At 42.3% G+C, this 21689-nt stretch overlaps 1 protein-coding gene across 1 annotated transcript in view; it reads right to left on the bottom strand.

Moving 5' to 3' along the window:
• Positions 1-18370, bottom strand: part of atp10a (ATPase phospholipid transporting 10A) — a 56815-nt gene extending 38445 nt beyond the window's left edge. Inside the window, 9 exon segments of the mRNA XM_085150785.1 lie at positions 60-254; positions 328-545; positions 645-897; positions 2916-3046; positions 4578-4709; positions 4786-4892; positions 9540-9625; positions 10802-11006; positions 17572-18370. Coding sequence (XP_085006911.1) covers positions 60-254; positions 328-545; positions 645-897; positions 2916-3046; positions 4578-4709; positions 4786-4892; positions 9540-9625; positions 10802-11006; positions 17572-17999 — 1755 coding nt within the window. The 5' untranslated portion in view covers positions 18000-18370.
• Between the last annotated feature and the right edge of the window lie 3319 nt (positions 18371-21689).

The raw sequence follows: 21689 nt of genomic DNA, 5'->3' as shown, positions 1-21689 counted from the left end.
TCTGACCTGACAGAGGTCTGACCAAACTGATGTTTCTGACCTGAACAGGTGAGTGTTACCTTGTGTCTTGGCTGGTTGGGGGACGACACGACCACCGTGTTGCAGATTGTGAGAGCGATGAAGAAATCGATGATGTCTGAGAGGTCAGAGGGCAGCTGGGACATAGGCTGGCTGTGGAAGCGCATGAAGTCCATCTGACTGCTGCAGTCATTGACTTTGTCCAGGAGCTTGGGGTCGGGGGTGATGTCTTTCTCCTGCAGAACAGACGGGGGTTTGTTAGGGTAAAAGAGGCAGGATGAGGATTGTAGAGCAGTAATGAGGACCCACCATGGGGCTACTGAAGGCCGTGTGCTTGGACAGGATGCTGGCTCTCTTGGCCTCCGCCCTGCTGCCTGTCCTTCGGTGGGACTTGGTACTCTGGGACCGCAGCACCACGCGGGCGCTCTGGTGGCTGGTCACGCTGTCCCGCCTGGGGAGGGTGCCGCCGTGAGACATGCACTCTTCCTCCTCCGAGTCCATTTCCTGGTACATGGCAAGCCTTCGAGCTGGAAAACAAACACACACCGTTAGTGGTGACTTAGAAGATGATGACCGCTCACTGTTTCTTTAAGAGAGCGTGTGAGAGGGTTGGCTAGTCGTCTCACCGTTGGCATCATGGGAATACTCCACCCCTGCCACAGTGCAGCGCCGGAACACCATCTTATTTTCCGTCAGCGTGCCTGTCTTGTCAGAGAAGATATACTGCATCTGGCCCAGATCCTCTGTGATATTAAGTGCTCTGCACTGCAGGTGGGAGTCTGTCTCCTCGTCGTACAGATCCATATCTTGATGGATGAAGTACACTTGGCAGATCTTGACAATTTCAATTGACACAAAAAGGGAGATGGGTATCAGGACCTAGGAGAGGAGAGAGGCAGAGCAGGCTGTTATCCTGGAAACTGATGGAAAAATGGTGTGAACGTCTGAACGTGAAATCAAATCAAATAACGAGTAAAGATGCAGAAGAACAAATAGCTAAAGATGTAAAAAAGTGTAAATGCTTTAATGAGGGCCCCCCCCCCAAAAAAAAACCCCCAAAAACAAAAAACAAAACAAACAAAAAAACAAAAACAATGAAAGTTAAAAGCGAAGCTTAAAAATAAAACAGGTAAAAGAGATCAAATAGATCGACTCAAATAAACCTCAAATGGTTAAAGGGTTGAAAATATGAAAAGAAAGGATACATTGAAATTGCAGGGATGAGCTGGTGCAGTACGTAGCTAAATGCAACAAGAAAAGTCAGTTATGAAGTTAAATGGATGAACAGTAGAGACAGAAAAATGTAAACTGCAGCTCAAAAAAAAAATCAATTCATATAAATAATTAAATAAATCTTGTAAAAAAAAAAAAAAAAAAGAGATTCAATTATTGGAAAACCCAAAAAGAAAATCTTGAACAGTCAAATATTATGTACATTAATTAGTACCGGTAATACTAATCTAAAGCAAATTTTAAATGATCACACATGGAAAGCCTGAGGCCAGAGGCTGGGGAGGAAGCATGAGGGTGGCAGCAGATGTCGCATTAACCGAATATTTTACAGATATTTATTTTTTAGTGTATGTGACCTCGCACAGCTCAAACTGCTCAGTTCACAAGTTCGGGATGAAACCAGAACGTCAAACACGTCAAAGCTCATCTGTCTCACAATCCATCCCAGTTCACAGGTTACTGGAATGAGTGAAGTACAGACAGAAGGCGAGCTTTCTTCTCATTGGCTCGCTGTGTCCACTGAGAAGTCACAGAGGTTCTCAAGCAGGCGTGACCGGGACGATTTAGCAGCAAATGAAAGGGTTTGGGTTCAGCAGTGCTATGACTACATGGTCAGTAGTAACTATGGTAATAAAAAGCACAGAAACGAGAGGACAGGAAGGCCCAGTCACACCTTCTTAATGTGGAAGTCAACCAATAGGACAACTCCCTCCATGACTATAACCAGTAAGATCATCATCACCAACATCTAATAAAATATAAGTGCTATATTTCGTCATTTGGTGGCTCATTTTTGTATCATTCTATAACTTTCCTTTTGCAACTCATTACACATTGCACATATTACAATGCTTACACTGGCTACACATGGTGGCTAAATATATCTAAAACAGTTAACTAGATAAAATGGATAAATAGGAACAGATAGAGATGAAATAAGAGGAAAGAGTTCATCTGAGATTTCTGTGGGGTTATATCTGACAAAACAAACCCCAAACCAAAACATCATAATTAAAAGAATTATTGCTTCTTAGTTCCAAAATGTCCAAAGTGATTTTTAAATACACTGGGCATATGCTGGATTGTTTAAAAAATGTTGGTGTAATCCAGAGTAGAACATTTCCAGGCAACACTTATGGAAAGTAGTTCCGGAGAAATGAGTCATAGCTTTGGGGAGGGCAGCGACGTCTGCACACAGTCCTCGTGCTGCTCAACAGTCATGTGTTTATTTCAGAGTGTATCATTTTTCTGGCATTACTGTTACTATTTGCACAGCGAGACCAAAGAACTGCCCTCTGCGATTTCTCGTTTATTTTGAAAGCCCGACACCGGGGCAGCTCGTCTGCTGCTGCTGTGACACGGGACACGCCGACATTTTCCCTGAAACTTTTTGCCTAAAAAAAACACAACCAGATCAATAACTGTTAGGTCTCATTTTCTCCTCATTTTGAGCTCAGATTATAGACTGTTTTGCTGCTCGAAGCAACACATTTTTCATCTTTGCTTTTCCAAACCAAAAGAGAAAAAGATCTAGAGGTCACACGCAGAGGGAGGCTGAAATACTGCCACTGTGTACAGCAGAATAAAACATTTCACGGTCTGTGATACTGCCTTTATATCTTTATCTGTGCCTTTGCTTCTTTAAGCTGCTTTGTGTTTAGTACCTGAAAGACGATGATCATGGTGAGGAAGAGATAAATGGCTGACATGATGGGCGATAAGATGGTCCCCTCTGGGCTAAGAACGTCAAACACGGGTCTGTTATCTCCATACTGAAACATCCACAGCCCGTGACCTGCAACAGCAACAGCACAAGGTCAGCTCATGGAAACAGTGAAAGGACAGGAGAGAGAAGCAGAGGAAGCTCTGTGTAGGAGTTTTGTTATTCCTTGTTAATATTTAGATTTATTTTCTGACGTTTACGTGCCATTTCTGTGATCAATGCTCATATTAAATGCGGTCAAAGATGAATTAAAATTAGGTAAATCCCTGCAAGGCAACACATTCACAGGTGTTAACCTAGTATCGTTTAGAGCAGGCTTCAGATTTCAGACTATCTTTCTACTCTTGGCTCTGTGTGATGTCAGTGGGGGTCATCTCAGGCACAGCTCTGGCTACAACTACAAAGCCTCCAGCGCCTGTTGATCAAGCTGCTGTGGCTCCAGGTTGTTAACAATGACTGTTTCAGATTCCTGAGATGGATGTGGATTTGCAGTCTTCTCCCCCTCATCTGCGCTCTTTTGTTGTGTTTCTCTGGTTTTCTGGTTTCAAGAGGTTTGCAATTCCTTCTGAATCGAGGCTCTAGCTTTCTGATACTCCAAAGGGCAGCCAATCAGAACTTCAACCGGTCAGACTGAGGATGAACTGAAAGGTTGCACCAAAAAACAAACAAAACAAAAAACTGATTTGAATAAAGTTAATCCCATGTCAGTTCTTCAAAGGCCTCGGACCTGTATGTTTCCGATTTTACTGAAATGAATTCTTAATACGAGTCCCAACTATCATTAGTTTTCTCCAACGGAAGGGTGATTTTAGATGTTTGTATGGTAAATCATTTTTATGGTACTTCAGCTCTGTGAATATGGACTCTCAGGAGCGGAGCTCAGGGTAACACAAAAAGATGGATGTCTGAAATCCCTAAAATATTTAGATGTCCAGTCTCTGCCTGCAGGTTTGGAGGCCGGTAGAAATATTCTTTAACACAGGTGAAGGTACGGTGGCCATGAAAGATCAAAAACAACCACAAATGGAATAACGCAGCAAAAGCACACAAAGAAAAACAAAAAACTCACAAAACAAAACGGAAACGTTTTTGGGGAGCAGCTGCAGAAGTGACAAGCTAACTGTAAATGGCTAATGCAAACACTTTAATGTCTCCACAGAAACTTTTCTGCTGTGTTTTGTGGCATTTTACAACATTTTTTAAAATTTGCTGGTGTTTTCTTAAGTTGCAGTTTGTTTGACCTCTCAGGGCTACTGTACAAAGGGTTTTCATTAAAGATCGACTACGACAAAGTCACGACAAAATACGTTTTCCCAGGTGTGACGCTAAGTACCAAATCCAGATTAAACAAATTCATTTATCTTTTAAGGAAAGAGCAGATTTCTGTTATTAAAACCAAAAGATTCTGACAGTTCTCTGTATGTCTACAGTTTCCCTGTATGCATTTTTAAAATATCTTATTTTTAATATTTATTTATATACACAAATAAGGAGAATTTTGAGGTGTGGATGACACAAAGCTGCACCACTCCTGAGGAGATACCAAGCAGCTGGAAATGAACACAATAGGTCGCCTTAAACTTCCAAACAGCTGTTTACATACCAACAGCAGCAAACAGGCACATGACCAGCAGGATGATGACGCACCAGAACACGTCTACATTCATCTGCCTCTCCAGTTTGCTGCGCTTGTAACGTGGACCGTTGTTGTTCAGCATGGCTTTGGTCTCGTGACCTGCGGATGTACACGGCGGGTTAGTCAGAGGTGGCGTCAGCTGCGTGGCAGCCGAGGTGTCATTTTGGGGGCCGACCTGCATAGATGACAATTCCCACGGCCTCCTCCGTGTTGCGGATGGTGCAGCCTCGCAGCAGCAGGTTCTCTTTGTAAAGCGCGTCTCTCCTGCCGCTTCGATGGATTCTGTCAGGTGAGAGGAGGCGTGAGAATGACAGCAAGGATCACAGTTACACTCAAGTGAGAAATACTGAGAGAAACAAAATTACCAGTCCAAACACAACATCGATTTTTACCGCTGAGCACCTCGGTCAATCAATCACTCTTTGCCCCGCACCAAGCAGTTACCAACCAGCTGCTCCCCCCCTTTACTTTGTAACTCAAAGTGATATTATGAGGGAGGTGCTGAGCTTTTAATGTCAGCATTAATCCTATTACTAAATCAAGGATTACAAGCGCGTTAGTTTAACAGCCCAGCAACCTTTAGCTGGAGAGCTGCGTTTAATCATCTCTGTTGTCGGCGGTTTTAGAGTCACAACTATCGGCGTGTTTACCAACAGGAAAGTCCAGCGCTTGGCCTGTGACTGACACGTCACCACCACGATAGATTGATAACAGAGCCGTCACTAGCAGCTCAGACTGCGGGAGAAGCCGATAACAGCACGTGATACGCAGAGAGTGCTCTAAGTCTGAAATTAGACTCGTGTCAGTGGCTGTAATATAATAAAACTCTGGTGAGATGAGGCTCTGTGCCCAACGCTGCACGGTAGCCTGGCAACTGAACACCCGCAGCATCTGGTCTCCTTCTGAGAGACGAACACAAGTCATAATCACATGTGCGCAGGTCAGCTCGGCTGCTACCGAGGACGCGTCTCGTCTTCTGTCTCTCACACACAACACGTCTCACACTGACAACACCTGGAGAGGCATGATGGTGGTAAAAGCAGGGGTGTAAAGACAAAACATCTGAACTCTGTAAGCTTGCGTTTCTTGTACTGGAGGACATTTTTCAGGGGAAGCTCAGAACTGGTTTTATATGACTTGCAGCCATGTAACCTCAATCAGCTCACAGCACCAAAGCCTCCTCAGGCTGGCACTGCTGACAAGTCTGACCTAAAAAAAAAAGAGAAAGAAAGGTGAAAACGAAAAGACGTTTCCTGCACGTTTTAATTTACTTTAATTTTAAATGTGTAAAATATCATTTCTGTTTTCTTTCTCAAAGGTGTACACTACAACAACTATAACGGTTTTAACTCAGATAAGAGAACTAGCGAGGTTAACCAAGGTTACTCAGCCTATTTCCCATGATCCCCGCAGTCATATTTTAGGAAAACTGATCCAGCGGAAGACTGAAATGGTTTAAACAATCCAAACCAAAAGAAGGGCTGGGACTCCCAGATTTGGCGTCTTACACAACCAGCATCCTCCTCAGTTAAGTAACACATAAAGTGTTAAACATATGTATAAAGCAGTGGAGCACAACTGGCACAACAAAGGATCCAGTCCAGCACAAAGTAGGGAAATTGACTGAGATCTTTGAGATGACTGAAGATCTTTAACAACTTCAGTGTTCCTCACATGCCTGAAAATATCAAGTATTTCCAGATCTTGACAAACTGTTTAAGTCATAAAGAATCAAATAACACAACTGCTTATACCTTCTGTAACCGTATGTAATAAGACATGCTGTCGAGACTGCACTGATATTAAAGACAGGTCAGATATAATGCATTTTTTTATTGGGACGGCTCATTTAGGAACTGATTGGGCTTTATGCTGCCGATCAACTAAAGCGAGACTCGACTCCTGCTCTAAATGGAGCAACATGTGTAAAAGATGGAGTTACTCCAAAATACTCACTGAATCTAATTAGAATAAAGAGCCATGAACTCCAAGAACACTTTATAACTCATAGAGCCAAAATCCAGAGAAGTAGCCGTTGGCGTCTGGGGAGAAACACTGCATGAGTGCTAATTGTAAATATTTAGAGCAAATTTAAATGCAGAGCGTATTTGTTGTTCTCTAAATCCTCAAAGAACCTGCGCTGCAGTGGCCATATCTTTGCTATTTATGTACCTTTGCTTTTATAACTTGTAGCTGAGAAGATCTCAGAGCCGATCCATCAAAATTTGAAAAATTGCACACGCTGACAGCATTAGAAGACAGCAAAAGCAGAAGCTAGAAAAACAAGACACTTTTTCACTGAAACAAAAGGAGAAGCTAGAAACAATTAAAACTACATTTCCCAAGTTTTAAATGAGGTAGTTTAAATTAAAATTTAAGCTTTTCTGTCAAAATGACATCTAAATATTTAAACTTTCAAGCTTTAGAGAAGCTGACCAGTCTAACTTTCTCCAAAACAGAATCTCAGATTCTCAAAAAACAATACTTTTGAAAGAAAAACGTCACTCTCTCACAGTTCTAGCAAACAGCATCACGTCAGCCGGATCCCGGCGTTTCACCTCTGGCTCCCTGCACTTTTCACAGCTTTGTACTTAAAGCTTTAAAAAACACATCTGGGTCTGGGCCTGAGCTACACGAGCTCATAGGAATCAGTTCGCAGCCTCAGATCCTCAGCGTCCACCTGGCTACTTAAATTTAAAGGTCTGCATTGCTGTGAAGAGTAGTTCCATTTCTGCTAAAGCTACAGTGCCAATTTACTGCAGTACTATAAATAAAGAAAAAGTCAGAGTCTACAGGTAAAGGCAACATTACCTGAGGTTAAGTGCTGGACCATAAATTGGCACCCATTCTTCTATTCATCCCCAGGAAAGTCGGAAAATTATTGGAAAGACGTATTTGATGCCTTTAACGAGTGTTTCCACTATGATATTACAAAAGATCCAAAAATAGCCTGAGCAGACACATCCAGAAGGCTTCTCGGGCGAGGGGTGCCATATATTTGAAACAAATCCAGTTAGGAGGTCCCATAAAGTGTACTTCAATTAGACGGCGGAAACCTGACCCCCGCAGCATTTACCACTGCGGGTAAAAAGAGTGGGAATAGATATGAGTTATCACCTCAAATGGCTGTGTGAGATGTTCAATATAAACCATTTTGTCCAACATAATGCAATTAACAGAAAAGTGACCAAGTCTGACCCACACAGGAAGTATTATGTAACCAATAGCTACAGGCAGCATGAACACAACTGCGCGCATCAAATATCCAAGCGCTACTGCAAGACTGCAGACGCAAACGGTCCTGACTCATTCTGAGGAACATCGAAAGGTGTTTCGAGCTTCGCCTTGGAAAACGTGCGTCAAAATCAAAGCAGCAGAAACTCACATATTCTGACTTCTCGTCTCTTATATGAGCAAAGCTCAAAAAGTCCCAGAGAGATGCTGCAAATGCAACTCTGCAGCATCTTTCATCAGACTCTGTCACGATCTGAGAGTTTGGTGCATAAATATAAATGATCTGTGCTTTTTATGTTGTTCCAGGATTTGAAGCCTTGTGTTTGCCCAATTTGTCTTACTTGTTATCATTCTGAGTTTTTGCACTTGTGAAATCAAATCCTGGTGATGAAGTTTATTTTTGTGAGTTCGTGCCTTTTCCTCGCTCATGTTTGCCGTGTGTCTCCGTGTTTAGGATGTGTCTGTTTTACTCTAACACTCGGGCTGTCACTTGCGTCTTTGTTTTGGGCTTTACTTCCCGTCTGTCCGTCTTCACCTGCGTTGATTACTTCCCGTTTCCTGTTCTGTCTACTCTTTGTCCACTCGTCTGGTTCACCCATCCTAGCTTGTGTTTTGCATTTTTTCTCAGTGTTTTACTTCATCTTTAGTTTCGTTTCTTGACTCTACTTAACTTTTTTGGTTTTCTTTGTTCACTTCTTGCTCATTTTGTAAACATTTAGTTTGTAAAAAGTTAATCGACATCGTGACTTTCAGGTTCTCTATGTCCTGAAACATTAGCCTGTTAGCTAAGTATTTCGACCACCTGTCACAACAATTATTTTATTTATGAGGGAAATTAACAAAACCTTTTCCTAATGACTGCAATTTAGCATCTTAATCATTGTTATTTTGTAAAATAATACATTTTAAAATTCATTGATAACAAGAATTATTCATTTTGTATTTGCCAATATTGTTAATTTAGAACAGCTGTGGCACAAACCTTACATTGGGTGACCTGGAGACAAATTACAGTAATAAACTGAGGAGATGACACACAGAGGGTTTTAAAATTTGAAAATCTGTCATCTCACACAGTGATGTGCTTTCCTTTCCTGGTTGCAGTTAAGGAAAAGTGGAGATTGACCAGAGTTATTATAGTTGTGCAATTTTTATTTATTTTTTATTTCATGTTGAATGTTTTTAATTCACATCTCTTCAGTGAGATTCCAGAGTGGGTTTTGTTGTTCCAGGTTTTATTCTCTGGAAATGTTTCTCAGTCCTTCCTTTCTTATTTCTTTGTTGTACATCGTGCACATCCAGAGAAAACACTCCTCACCATTTCTCTCAAAAGACTGAGAGTGAAAACACACACAGGGCTCATTATCTGTAGGTTCTCCTGGTCACGAGACAGCGCATACATCTTCAACTGTTCAAACCCTGCGCCCTTTTTCCTGGGAAAGCGAATTTTAATCTCGACTCGGAAAAACCGTTTGAGTCATAATTATGAGATGGAAACCGCTGGCTTCTCAACAAACCACAGTTTCGCATTATTTCCAGTCAGAAGCCAGCAGCAGGCGATACTCCAAACAACACTACATTCATTTACAGGGAAACGAAAACAAGACTTTGATATCACTAATACACTCGAGCATTAGAAGCTGCTGTGTGGCGGCCGCAGCCTGACGGCAGTCGCGTAGGAAAGGCGGGACTCACATGTAGCCTCTGAATCTGTTCAGGTCGTTGTTGGGCTTTTCACATTCGATGATGCTGTTGTACTTTAGGGGGTCAAACTCGCAGTCCTGCAAACAGAAAGCAAACAATACTCAGGTAAAGAATGCAGCTTCAGGTGACAGGTGGAATATTTATCCTTTCCCCAGGAAGTACAGTTACACAGCATTACAAAACACTAATGCCCAAACAGTCCGAAATAGGATAAAGTGCAGGAAGTGAGACTCCCACCTGCACTCATTCTATTATTTCCTCTGTTAGTTGAGTAAAGTTGCAGCTAATGGAACGTATTAGTCTTTAATGGGGCAGTTTGCATATTAACTAGATTGATTAGGCTGCACTGTTTGAGCTGACTTACCCTTCCTCTAACCACCATAAAAAAAACTCAATGACTTTCAACTCAGAAACCACCCACACAAGTTATTTAATAAATGATCAGCTTGTCTTGTTGTTAAACAGTTGCTTTTGGACCTGAGGAACTTTCCCAAAATCAAGTCCTCCTAGTTGTAAATCAGGCTCCGGGCGATTAGCGCCTGGTTTTTGCTTCCCACACGCACCAAAAACAGCAGCGTCACAACTGCTGGCCTGTGGCGCTCCGGCTGGTCGTGCACCTCTTGCCGGGTTTGAAGAAGCCTCCTTTAACCTCTCCCACAGCAAAAAGATCAGCATTAACCTCACTGCTCGCTGCATTCTCTCCTAGCACGTTTCTCAGCTCGCAGCTGTTGCGCACCTGTGGGCCAAAATAGGCTTGATGGCTTTGACTGTTACACGTGAAATACTACGTTAAAAATGGCTGATATTGCTGAATATGTCTATACTGCTTCATTTCACAAATATTGCTGGTGGGCAGGGCGCTCGTGTGTGACAGCTTTCAAATACATGAGTGCAGATTTATACATGAGTGCAAGAAATGTAGCTCTAGATGAAATCTAGTATGACCAGTGACAAAGTCCAGGCCTCATTAAGATTTTATAGAGAACAAGACATGAAGTTCAATTTGCAAAGAGAAAGACTTTCTCAAATATTAATTAGAATTAAAATAAAAAACAAACAGCCATCGATTTTAATTATACCTTATTTTGAGGTATTTTGAGACTTTTTACAACGTTAACTCCCCCGCCTGCCATAAAGAGACTCCTGACAACTAAAAGTTGGAGAGAACTCAAAGTTTCAACCTGTTAAAAGTTTTTTCTTCTGACAAAAAAGAGAAAACACAGCAGACAGGAAGTGAGGAGCATCCATCTCACCAGGTCGTAGAAGCTGCGGACCACCTGCCTCTGCTTCAGGTTGGTCTCTCCATCCAGCGTGGCAGTCTCGATGTGGCACAGGCGGTCGGGGTCGCTGGAGCTCAGCAGCAGCACGTCGGCGGGGAGGATCTCGTTGCATCGCAGCCTGATGAAGTCTCCCACCCGCACCTCCTTCCAGTACTTCTCCACATAGCGTCTCTCTGCTCTGACAGAACAATAAGAGGGCGAACGGCTGGTGTGAGCTGCCCGTGAAAGATGCGGAGCTATTGTTTTCGACAGTTCAACAATCTAAAAACGGAAACTTCAGCCCGACCTCCATAAATCTGAATGGGACACGTTCCACGCAGAAACAGGACGGCCTGTTTGTCGATGCTAAAACTGGTGAAAGCGACTGCGACATTCCTCGCGGTCAAGCACATTCAGCTTCACTTCTTCCTCAATATGTCAGTCAAAGCAAGTACATGATGCCACTATTATAAATAATGAATTACCCTGAAACTTTTCACGTCAGTAAAGCTTATTACCGAGATATAAACAGTCCCGGATCCTGAACAACGAAGCAGCATGACGGGATGCAGCTTTACGTTTACCCCTTGAAGAGGCCTCATAGTAAGATCTGCCTATATCTATATCTGTCACATAGTTCAAGTCACCAGGGGCCACTGAAGATGGAAGAGGCAGGTTTGAGACCCCCGGCTCAGATGAACATCTTTAGAGAGTACTTCTTTCCATTTAAAGAAATGAAAAAGTCTTTTTTTTTTAAATATATAAGAATTTTTATGCAGTGGTTTTACTTGTTTGGCATCAAACCGGGTTGTATATAACCCATGAAATACAATGAGTTTGATTAATCTGTCTTTGATAAACATTACTGATAAAACACAGGTTGCGAGGATCGGCTTCATTCCTTGCATTTTTCCTTCTGGCTCCAAATGATCCGAACAAAATTTTCTGGTTAAAAGCCTTAAAATAGAAACGTATTTCAAAAACAGGAAACTTAGGCCTTGTGTTTGTTGACCTTATAAAAAATTTGCAAGTCAGCTGACTAACCCTGCCGGGCAGAAAGGATAACACTGAAAATGTCTGAAAAACACTTACATAAAGTGCACTAATTTAGCTGAACATAACATTTGTTGTCATAGGGAGAGCTTCCTCTGTCGTAATGAAAGAGGCCCTGTCCGTGTCTCTGATTGGTCACACGATGCGCCTCTTTTGTGCGAACATACTTGTAGCTATAGTGATAAATCGTGGTTTGATTTATCGAGCTGATAACCACCTTCTTATGACTTCTGAGCCTGATTGATGATTTTAGGATAAGCGAAACCAGGTAAAGAAAATATATCGTGGATATGTTGAACTCCATAGTGCAGAGCCTAGGAGTTACTAATTCATTACGACCCTCCCTACATTAATATGATAACATTCCTTTCCGTGAACTTTGACAGTCAAATACATTCAGTGCCAGCAAAAAAAAAACAAAACTTTTAGCTCTAGTCTGCATTCCTCGTCTGACAAATAAATCTTGGAGTGAACGAAAACACAACGAGGACGATAAATATTTGCAAAACCGCATGAAAATAAATTTATATCGAGTGAAAAGAAGCAGGAAGATGAAGGAGGAGGAAATAAGAGATGTCTCACACGCTGGAAACGAATACTCGAGCGCATACTTTGGATATTAGAAGCAGTGACACTGGCATCAGTCTGTTAAAAAAGGGAAAAAATAGACTATGACAAGCTGCAACTAATCAACCTGAAGCTGATTCTAATCCAGAATTACTCTGACTCGTGTGCGCTCCTATAGAGGAATCCATCTTTGACTCGGAGAGTGGAACAAATGATAAGAACTAAAAGGATTTGCTGGTTGTGAAGCCGTTCCCCCACCCGTGCCAAAAACAAAGAATGACTGTATTTGTTACTGTGGGGAACCAGTTCCTGTAATCCACACTATTTAACAGATTCACACATACCCAAAGCTTTCCGCGAAGCGCACCGCCTGATAAAAAGTACACCGACAGACACAGGTGTGTCCTGCGGCGCTGCTTAAAATGTTCAATTAATCTCCACACTTCAGCGATCGCTTATTCATTACTCAGTTATGGCAGAATATGCCAGCCTTAAAGAACCGAGGTCGAACTGGTTCAGAGACTCGGAGTGCAGATGGTTTCCAGCTGTTGGCACCCTGTGCAGCAGATTAGGTGCAAACTATTTACATTCCACAGAACTACATTTATTTGCACCGATCTTCAGGGATTGTATAACACAGCCAGTCCCAAACTTTACGCCACCACAGCCCATAAAAAAACAAAAAACAAAAAAAAGCTTCATGACTGATTGTCATGTGAGCCAAAGACTTCCGTTTCTTTTTGTTTCCATTCATTAAGCTCCAGTTTTGCTTGTACAGATCACACACCTGAAGGGTTTGGGACCAAAAACAAAAGTGAACAAGAACATGTAAATTATGTTGTTGGTTTTTTCCTCGATATAACATACATTTAAGGCTGGATCAGGTGACCCTGAATCTTTTCTTAGTTACGCTGCCATAAGCCTGCACTGCTGGGGGCTTCCCATGATGCACCAAGTGTTTCTTCTTTACTCTGAATTTAATCATCTGTTATTATAATCACCCCAGCTGGTCACAGGAGATGGCTGCCCTTCCCTGTGTCTGGTTTTGCCAGACGTTTCGTCCTGTTAAAAGGGAGTTTTTCCTTCCCACTGTCACCAAGAGCTTGCTTATAGGGTCATATAATCTTTGGGGTGTTCTCATATTACTGTGGGGTCTTTACCTTAAAATACAAAACACTTGGATGCGACTGTGTTTGTGATTTGGCACTATATAAATAAAATTATTGTACATGACTTCTTGCAGTTCATCTGTAGTACTTTCGATGCCTATCAAAATAAAATCCCTGGAACTGTGACAACAATTTTAACCATTATTTATTTTAAATGGGGTTTAATTTACCCAAACTTCAAGTGCATTTTGGACAAAAATAACATAAAAAGGCATATATCTGTGTTTAGGAAGATATATCAGATTCTTTGTCTCAACTACCAAATGTTTTTATGTGTGTAAACCACAGACTCAGTAAAAGATGAACGTAGCCTATGCCGGATGTGAGCCTTCTCAGCTCACTCACTCTGTGACCTCATAAGGCACTTTGCTGATGAGTTTATGGGCTCAGCTGCCACAAAAAGATGAAGGTTATTTTATAAATTATGCTCATAGCTGATTTTTTAGTGGATGCTCATTGGCTAAGGCCTTGTCAGTCGCAATTTGTTAGTGTATGACCATGCAAACACTCAGGTCAAGTCTATTTGTTTGGTCCATCTGTCACATACAGTCTATAGTGCCAAAGGTAAAAAGTTTTTAGAGATATGCAGGTCAGCACTCTTTACATTTCTACTCTGAGTGTGACGATTCCACACCGTGTACTACACGTACGTTGTAAACATAGACTGGAAAGAAAAGATGGACACGACCACTGTGACGTTAAATCTCGTTAACAAGCCTCGAGCTGAGTGTTTTCCCAGTCGCCATATGTTTGGGAACTGGAGGTGATGAGCGAGGGGAAGATCTTACTGAGATACCGTGTGGATAATCCTCCTTTCTGACTCTGATAATGAAAAATAAAAATATTCATGACCCCATAAACTCATCAGGTAAGTTTCAGACGTGAAAGAGAGCCATAGATATATTAGGGGTGCAACGATACACAAAATTTACGGTTCGGTTCGATACTTTGGTGTCACAGTTCGATATTTTTTCGATACAAAAAATGTTCATGCTTTTTTGTCATGTCATTTATTAAAATTATAAATATATATTTTAACTCAAAAGTACAGTTTTTAAATGTAATGTTGCTGAAACAACAAAGTAATAAAAAAATAAATCTATCAGATCGAGAAATCACTCATCTTTGGAAAAGAGAGTTTATTACAGAGAAATGGCTCTTTCCAAAATAAAAGCTATACTATACGCTTCTTCTGGGGTATACTCTCAGCAGCATATTAAACATATCAGGTCCCCATAAGGAGAATCATGTGCTAACGGCTGTCTAAATGACTCGGGTAAAGTTTGTAGTATGCGTGCTTGTTGTTTTTGTCTGCTTCCACTTGTCTTTGCACTAGGATGATGTCGGCGTAAATGTGCAGTCATTTTCATTGTGTTCCCACTAGTGCTGTCAGCGTTAAGCTGAAATGACGTTAACGCCACAACACAGCTCAATTTGCCATGTTGCAACGAGCTTAGCTTCTGTCTTGCTAGCTTGCGCAGCGCTCAGTGGATCTGCGCTCGACAGTGCAGCCTAGGCGGAGTAGTCGAACGCAGATCCACTGAGCGCTCAACACAGACAGCATCGTCAGAAGAAAAGTTGATAAAATAAATTAAAAATTTTGTATTGTTCGATACATATGCGTACCAAACCGAAAGCACTGTATCGAACGGTTCAATGGAGCTGCTGACAGCACTTTAACCAGTGTTTTTGTTGTTGTTTTTCGCGTGTTTGCTTGAAAACAAAGAAGAAGTAAAAATCTGGTCTATGCAAAACATCTCGTATAACCTTGTATATGCGTATACTAATCTCAGTGATAACCCAGTATCAGCTGAGTGACATACCAGTCAGGCTCTAGCTGAGGAAGGCAACATTTTTCACAATGTTGCCACCGCAGAAAAAAAGTTCACTCATGTCCAGCCCTGACACAACAACTTAGGTTCAGGACTCAGCTAAAACTGTGGAGCCACTAAACACTGAGCCTTTTGATGACGGTGAATTATGCTCTGTGCATGGACCACAGTGCTGCTTTTCATTAGCAAAATACAGTCTGCGTACACACACACACACACACACACGGAGTCAGGAAAATGGTCAGAAACAGGTCATCAGGTTGGCTCATAATAAGCAGAAACAACACAGAGGCAAGAGGCTGAGCTATCACAGTTTCATACTCCTCTGAAACCGAGGTGACCACAATATTCTGGACTTGCATGAAGGGACGTCTGTGTGCCCTTAATTTGCTTTTTTTAGTGAGGGGGGCAAAAAGCTTTTTGTGTACCTACTGTAACCTGTTGACGGTTTGGTCACATCATCAGCAGTTATGGTCAAGATGACTAACAGGTTAAGAAACTCCTCTTTATGCTTAACTACTTAAACTGAATCTCCACACGATTAAACCTGCAGATATTTTATTTGTAATTAAAATTGTTCACAGTCTGGCTGCTCGTCCTCTCTCCATGACTTCATTAAACAAAATTAAAGCGCGTACATGTGGAGCAGAGAGCTTTTGGGCAGTCGAGCATCACATACCTGGAATGCTTTGGACATTTTGATAAACTGTGCCGTCAGAAAGTAGAATACATACTGAAAAAGCTTAACATTTCTAAAAGAGGAAAAAAAGAGCTCTGCATAGCCACGTCTTTGTTTCTGTGTGCTTTGAAGTGTTTCTGTAACACCTGTGTGTGACCCGCTCAGGTCTAAATTAGCAGCAGTGCTAAATTCTGCCTTGTTTACATCCTAAATTATCATATTGAAATCCATTATCATGCGCTGTGCCTGCTATATAAAACAACAACAAAGGAAACACTGCATCTCTTAATGCTTTGTTTAAACCTGTAAATCAGTGCTTACCTACTGGCTGGATACTACAGGGGCGTGTGTGCATGTGTGTGTGGGAGGATTCCATGTGATACTTTGTATCAAGGTTTGCCTGATGAGTAAAGTGTCTAACTTATCAATACAGACAGCACGTTGCCATCAGTCTGAATGAGTCTTTGTCAACGAACACAACACGAGGGGACTCGACTCCACTGGCTGCCAGCTGACTGTATCCTAATACTCTAGTATTGTAATATTCTGTATTAATACAATTTGCTCTAATTTTTCTAATTTTCTGTTTTTTAACCAAATTTATTTACTTTTCTTTGTTTTGATTTTTAAATCACTGTTGCACATTTACACTTCTGCACCTTCTCGCAGTATAAGAGCTTACTGGGAGCCTGCGGCACTTTTATTTTTACTTTGTTGTTTATTGTAGACTGTACTAGTTTTATCCTTTATCCTGCTGCTGTAACGCAACAGTGCGAATCAATGGCAGTAATAGTTAAATGTGAGTTTCTGTCTGTGAACAGCAACAAATATCGGTTATCGCAGTTAATTGTTGTATTATCAGAAACGGACTGTGTGGAATTGCCAACTGGTTGTGCTTAAAGTGTTGGTACTCTTGACCCGTTTGTAAAACAAACAAACAAATAACTGAAGTGAAAAACTTTATCTTATAGGATAAAACAGTTACTGACAAAGTTGAAAAGGGTGATAAATCACAGTATGTTACTGCAAAATGTTAAAAAAATCCCTATAATATTGGACCATGTGTGAACATTATGATAATAAACTACTGTATACTGTGTTCCTGTGCTGTGGTGTCTGTGAGCTGGTTATGTTTTATCGTTCAGATGCTTCACACTCTTTTCTGTGTTTATTTACATATTTGGGTTTCCTTTGAATGGCAGCAGCCTGGCACGAGCCTGTGTGGTTAAATGTAGCACATTTACAGCACGCTCTTGTTCAATAATGTGCATTTTCTCCTCTTAAACAGCAGAAAGTACAAAGTTAGGGAGCTGTGGACGCCATGAATGAATGTGTGTGTGAGTGGGGCTTGTGCTAAAAAGCTCTGAGCTCTAGCAGAGAGACGCTATAAAAACACATTCCCCCAAAGTTCTGCGCAGCAGCTGGACACCGCTGGCTGCAAGATCGAGCCGAGGCCCAGCTTACCTGCTGTAGACCAGACAGTCCATGTGATTGATCTCTTTATCGGACCTGTGTCTCCTGTAGTCTTCCCACAGGTCTTTGATGGCGGTCACGGACAGGATGAAGACCACGGGAGCCAGAGCGAGCTCGGGCTGGAACGCGTTGACAACCGGAACAAAGTTGAGCAGAGCGATGAAGACGAAGTAAACATTGGCGAACCTGTGGAACTGTTCGAAGAGGTTCTTTGGCAGGAATGACAGCACGGTGTATTTGGTCGTCTTAATCTTGTTGTTTGCATAGTGTCGGTTGGGGTTTTCGGCCCCTTTGGCGCAGTCGTGCAGGATGTTTGCGTGGACAGTCCTGGTTTTGATCTCTTTGGGTTTCTTCTTTCTTTGCCGTGCGGCTGGCGGAGCTTTGGCCATCCCGGCGTCCTCCTCGCTGTGCCGCGCCATAGCCAGCTCCCCCCAGCTTCAAACTTTCCCACAGTTTACTTGACACACTCACACGCACACAGGAAAATAAAAGCCGCCTCCCAAAGTGCTGGCTAAGTTATCATTCTTCCACGGGGGTCGGGAGTCTCTCCGTGGGGTCACACTAGCAGTTCCATTTCCTCCATGTCGACTCCTCTTTTCCAGAGTCAGAGGAAAACTTTTGCTTGTTGAGCGTCTCCGCTTTTTTTCTCCTGCTACTGGAAAAGGATGCTGAGGTGGGGGGGGAAGGGGAAAGGGGGGACGGCTCGGATCTGTGAGCCATGCGGATGGGCTTAAGGCGCTGGATGTGCGCAGCTGCGGGGTGTGCAGATCAGCCCATGTGCGCAGGCTGAGCGCAAACAGGACGTGCGTGAAGGGTTCAGGGGGTCGCGCTCCTCTGGAAATCTGACCCGGAGGGAGGTCCCTCCTCGAGCCAACCTGGGTGTTTTTTGTCTGTAAGTGCCACGCGGTAATATTGGGTTTGCACCGGCCCACAGGAAGCAGCAACACATCCAAACTCCGTGTTTTTGACTTTGTTTAAAAAAAACTGTGGCGCTTAAAAGAAGAACTCCACGTGGAGAGAATCTGTCGTGAGAGTGGGATGTTTGTTTTTTTTAAATGCGTGTTTAAATAATCCTTAATATAGAATTTCTCTTTAACGCGGTGTTTGTATAATACAGTAAATACAACATCGTCACGCCTTAATCATCCAAAGAGAATAAATGTTTAAAATATAGTTGACACAAAAATATAAACGAACATCAGTTTGCACGCAATCGTTGTATACTCTAGCAGTGGTTCTCAAACTATGGGCGACCCCGCTGCTGGGACAAGACACACTGCAGATGCAGGTGGAGTAAAACATAAAGCCAAAGTTGGTCTTTTATGGACAACAAACAGCCTCGTGACTTATCCGCGGGCTTTCTGCGAGCCTGAACTGGATATTAGTTTGAATGGATGGATGAAGGCTAAAAACTATGGGGTGTGGGCAAGCCAGCAAAAGTTGCTATTCCACCAATGTCCACTCGAGGCCCCTAATAGGAGATAAGGAGCTATCAGGTGTGCCCAGAGACTCATCTGTTCATGGCAAAGTCAACACGTTCGTGGGTATTTTGGTGTGTTTTGCTTTCATCCGCACGTAAACCGCATATTTGGATCGGTAAAAATGGAGCTTTGAAAAACTTGTGCCAGGCTGAAGAATCTTGAAAACTCAGTTTCTGCATTTACATGTCAGACGCAGAAGCAGAATTGAAACAGTTATATTGACAGTATTAGAGAACAGGCAAAACAACATAATTATAGTGCAGTGGTGGAGAGTGAATGAGGAAAACAGATTTTGTGTCACAATGTGAAAGGTGTGCACAACAGCACCTTTTTTTGATGTCAGACTAAGTTGATGTTTGTGGGCTTCTGATTGGCCAACATTTCTTCATGGTTAGAGATACAGCGCCACCTGTTTCATTAGCATGCTCTTTCCAGTGCTTGAGATGATTTTCTGCCTTTTAATATTGATGGAGTTATTTTTCAAAATGAAATCCCTGTTGGAAAAATACCTGTAGGGAATAAAATTGAATATATCTTTATTGTCATTGCCAAATGTATATTATGGATGTTTGGACAGTTTTTGTTTATCCTTGCTCGGGTCCTCTACCAGAGCCCTGGGAGCTTGAGAGTCCTGGGCAGTATCTGTCCTGACTGTGGCAAGCAGCATGAAGGAACCAAACGCACAACTCATACACAGAATGTAAACTTAAAGTGCCAGCTTTATTGCTGGACAAGTTCTTCATAAAATAAACTCACCAAAAAACAAAGCCAGAACATGAAACTAGAACACAAGGAGCACAGAACAAGGAAACTAGAGACACTTACAACGCACAGGGTGGTACGACACAACAAAGGGCAAAGGAACACACAGGACTTAAATACACAAGGAGTAACGAGGGAATTGGAAACAGGAGGGAAACACAGCTGGGACTAATTGGGCATAATGTGACAACGGGAACCAACACTAGATACACGGCACATAGGACAAGGACTATCAAACTAAAACAGACACATTCACAAAGACGCTGACTTGATACAGAGACATAGAGACGCTACTGACTGGTGAAACAGAGGGAACATGGGAGAGAAGAGTGACTAGATGAGGAACACGGGGAAGGCAAAAATGACAGAAACCTAAATCCTAGGAACTAAGAATAAACATAAGCAAAAAACATGAATTACAATAATCCAAGAACATAAATAAACCCATAAAGATAAAACACTGTGTCAGACACAGTACTGTGACAGTATCTTTGCTGTTCCTGGGACTGCGCTCTTCTGGACAGAGATCTCTGATGGTTCTGCTCATCCAGTTTGGGGGTGGCTGTCCCGAGTGCTGTGATTACCACAGGGACCACTGTTACCTTCACTCTCCACTTCTTCTCGAGTTCTTCTCTCAGCCCTTGGTACTTCTCCAGCTTCTCATGTTCCTTCTTCCCGATGTTGTTATCACTCAGTATAACTACATCTATTACTACAGGCATCTGCCTCTGCTTGTCCACAACTACTGTTAGCCATCACCAGTTTGTCCATCTATATCCGGAAGTCTCACAGGATCTCAGCTCAGGGTGGTCATTAACCACCCAAGAGGGCTAACCTAAAAACCCTATCCCATGTTGACCTCGGGACTTCCATGCCATACTTGGCACTAGTGTTCCTGTATATGATGCCAGTCACTTGGTTATGGCGTTCAATGTAAGCCCTGCCTCCTAACATCTTGCATCCTGCTGTTATATGCAGCCTGCACCTGGGGTCTTGCCTGGAGTGGTAGACACAGGACTACCACTTTGTAATCACCTTGTAATCGGAAGGTTGCCGGTTCGAGCCCCGGCTCCGACAGTCTCGGTCGTTGTGTCCTTGGGCAAGACACTTCACCCGTTGCCTACTGGTGGTGGTCAGAGGGCCCGGTAGCGCCAGTGTCCGGCAGCCTCGCCTCTGTCAGTGCGCCCCAGGGTGGCTGTGGCTACAATGTAGCTTGCCATCACCAGTGTGTGAATGTGTGGATGACTGGTTGTGTAAAGCGCTTTGGGGTCCTTAGGGACTAGTAAAGCGCTACAGGCCATTTACCATCTTTGTGCAGCCATTGGTAGGATTTTTTAATATTAATACATGTAATAATATATAAAAAAGCAAAATAACACCATTAATCACACAGACTGCAATAACGATACAATAATATTATGCAACAATTCAGCAGGATGAGTAAAGTGCCATGTGCAACAGCATCTGCTGTGAAAATGAATAGTGGATAATGTGTACAGAACAGCGTGTTGTACTGCAAGGATATTTCAAGTATTACAAAGCTATTGTTTGTGTGTATTCTGGCCCATAGCAGTCACAGCGCTGAGGAAAAAGCAATTGTTCAGTCTGATTGTGGGTATGAATGGCTCTGTACCTGTGTCATTATGTCTTTTACAAGCTCTTCAGACAATGTCCTTAAAATTACATTAATTTGCACAAATGCAGGACTTGAGTAGATCTGTCTATATTTAAAGGAAAATCCAAAATCTAAATTTAGGACTTTGTAAATATGACAACATGTACAGCTTCTCCGGCACCGTAAATCCACAAGCTGCAGCCATTTTGACCAAAACAGGAAGTAACTGACATTTGATTTGATAAAGAAAT

Source organism: Neolamprologus multifasciatus, chromosome 23 (genome assembly GCF_963576455.1).
Source record: "Neolamprologus multifasciatus chromosome 23, fNeoMul1.2, whole genome shotgun sequence".
NCBI classification, from domain to species: Eukaryota; Metazoa; Chordata; class Actinopteri; order Cichliformes; family Cichlidae; genus Neolamprologus; species Neolamprologus multifasciatus.
Note: the sequence above shows the minus strand (reverse complement) of the source record. Positions and strands in the feature narration are given on the sequence as shown.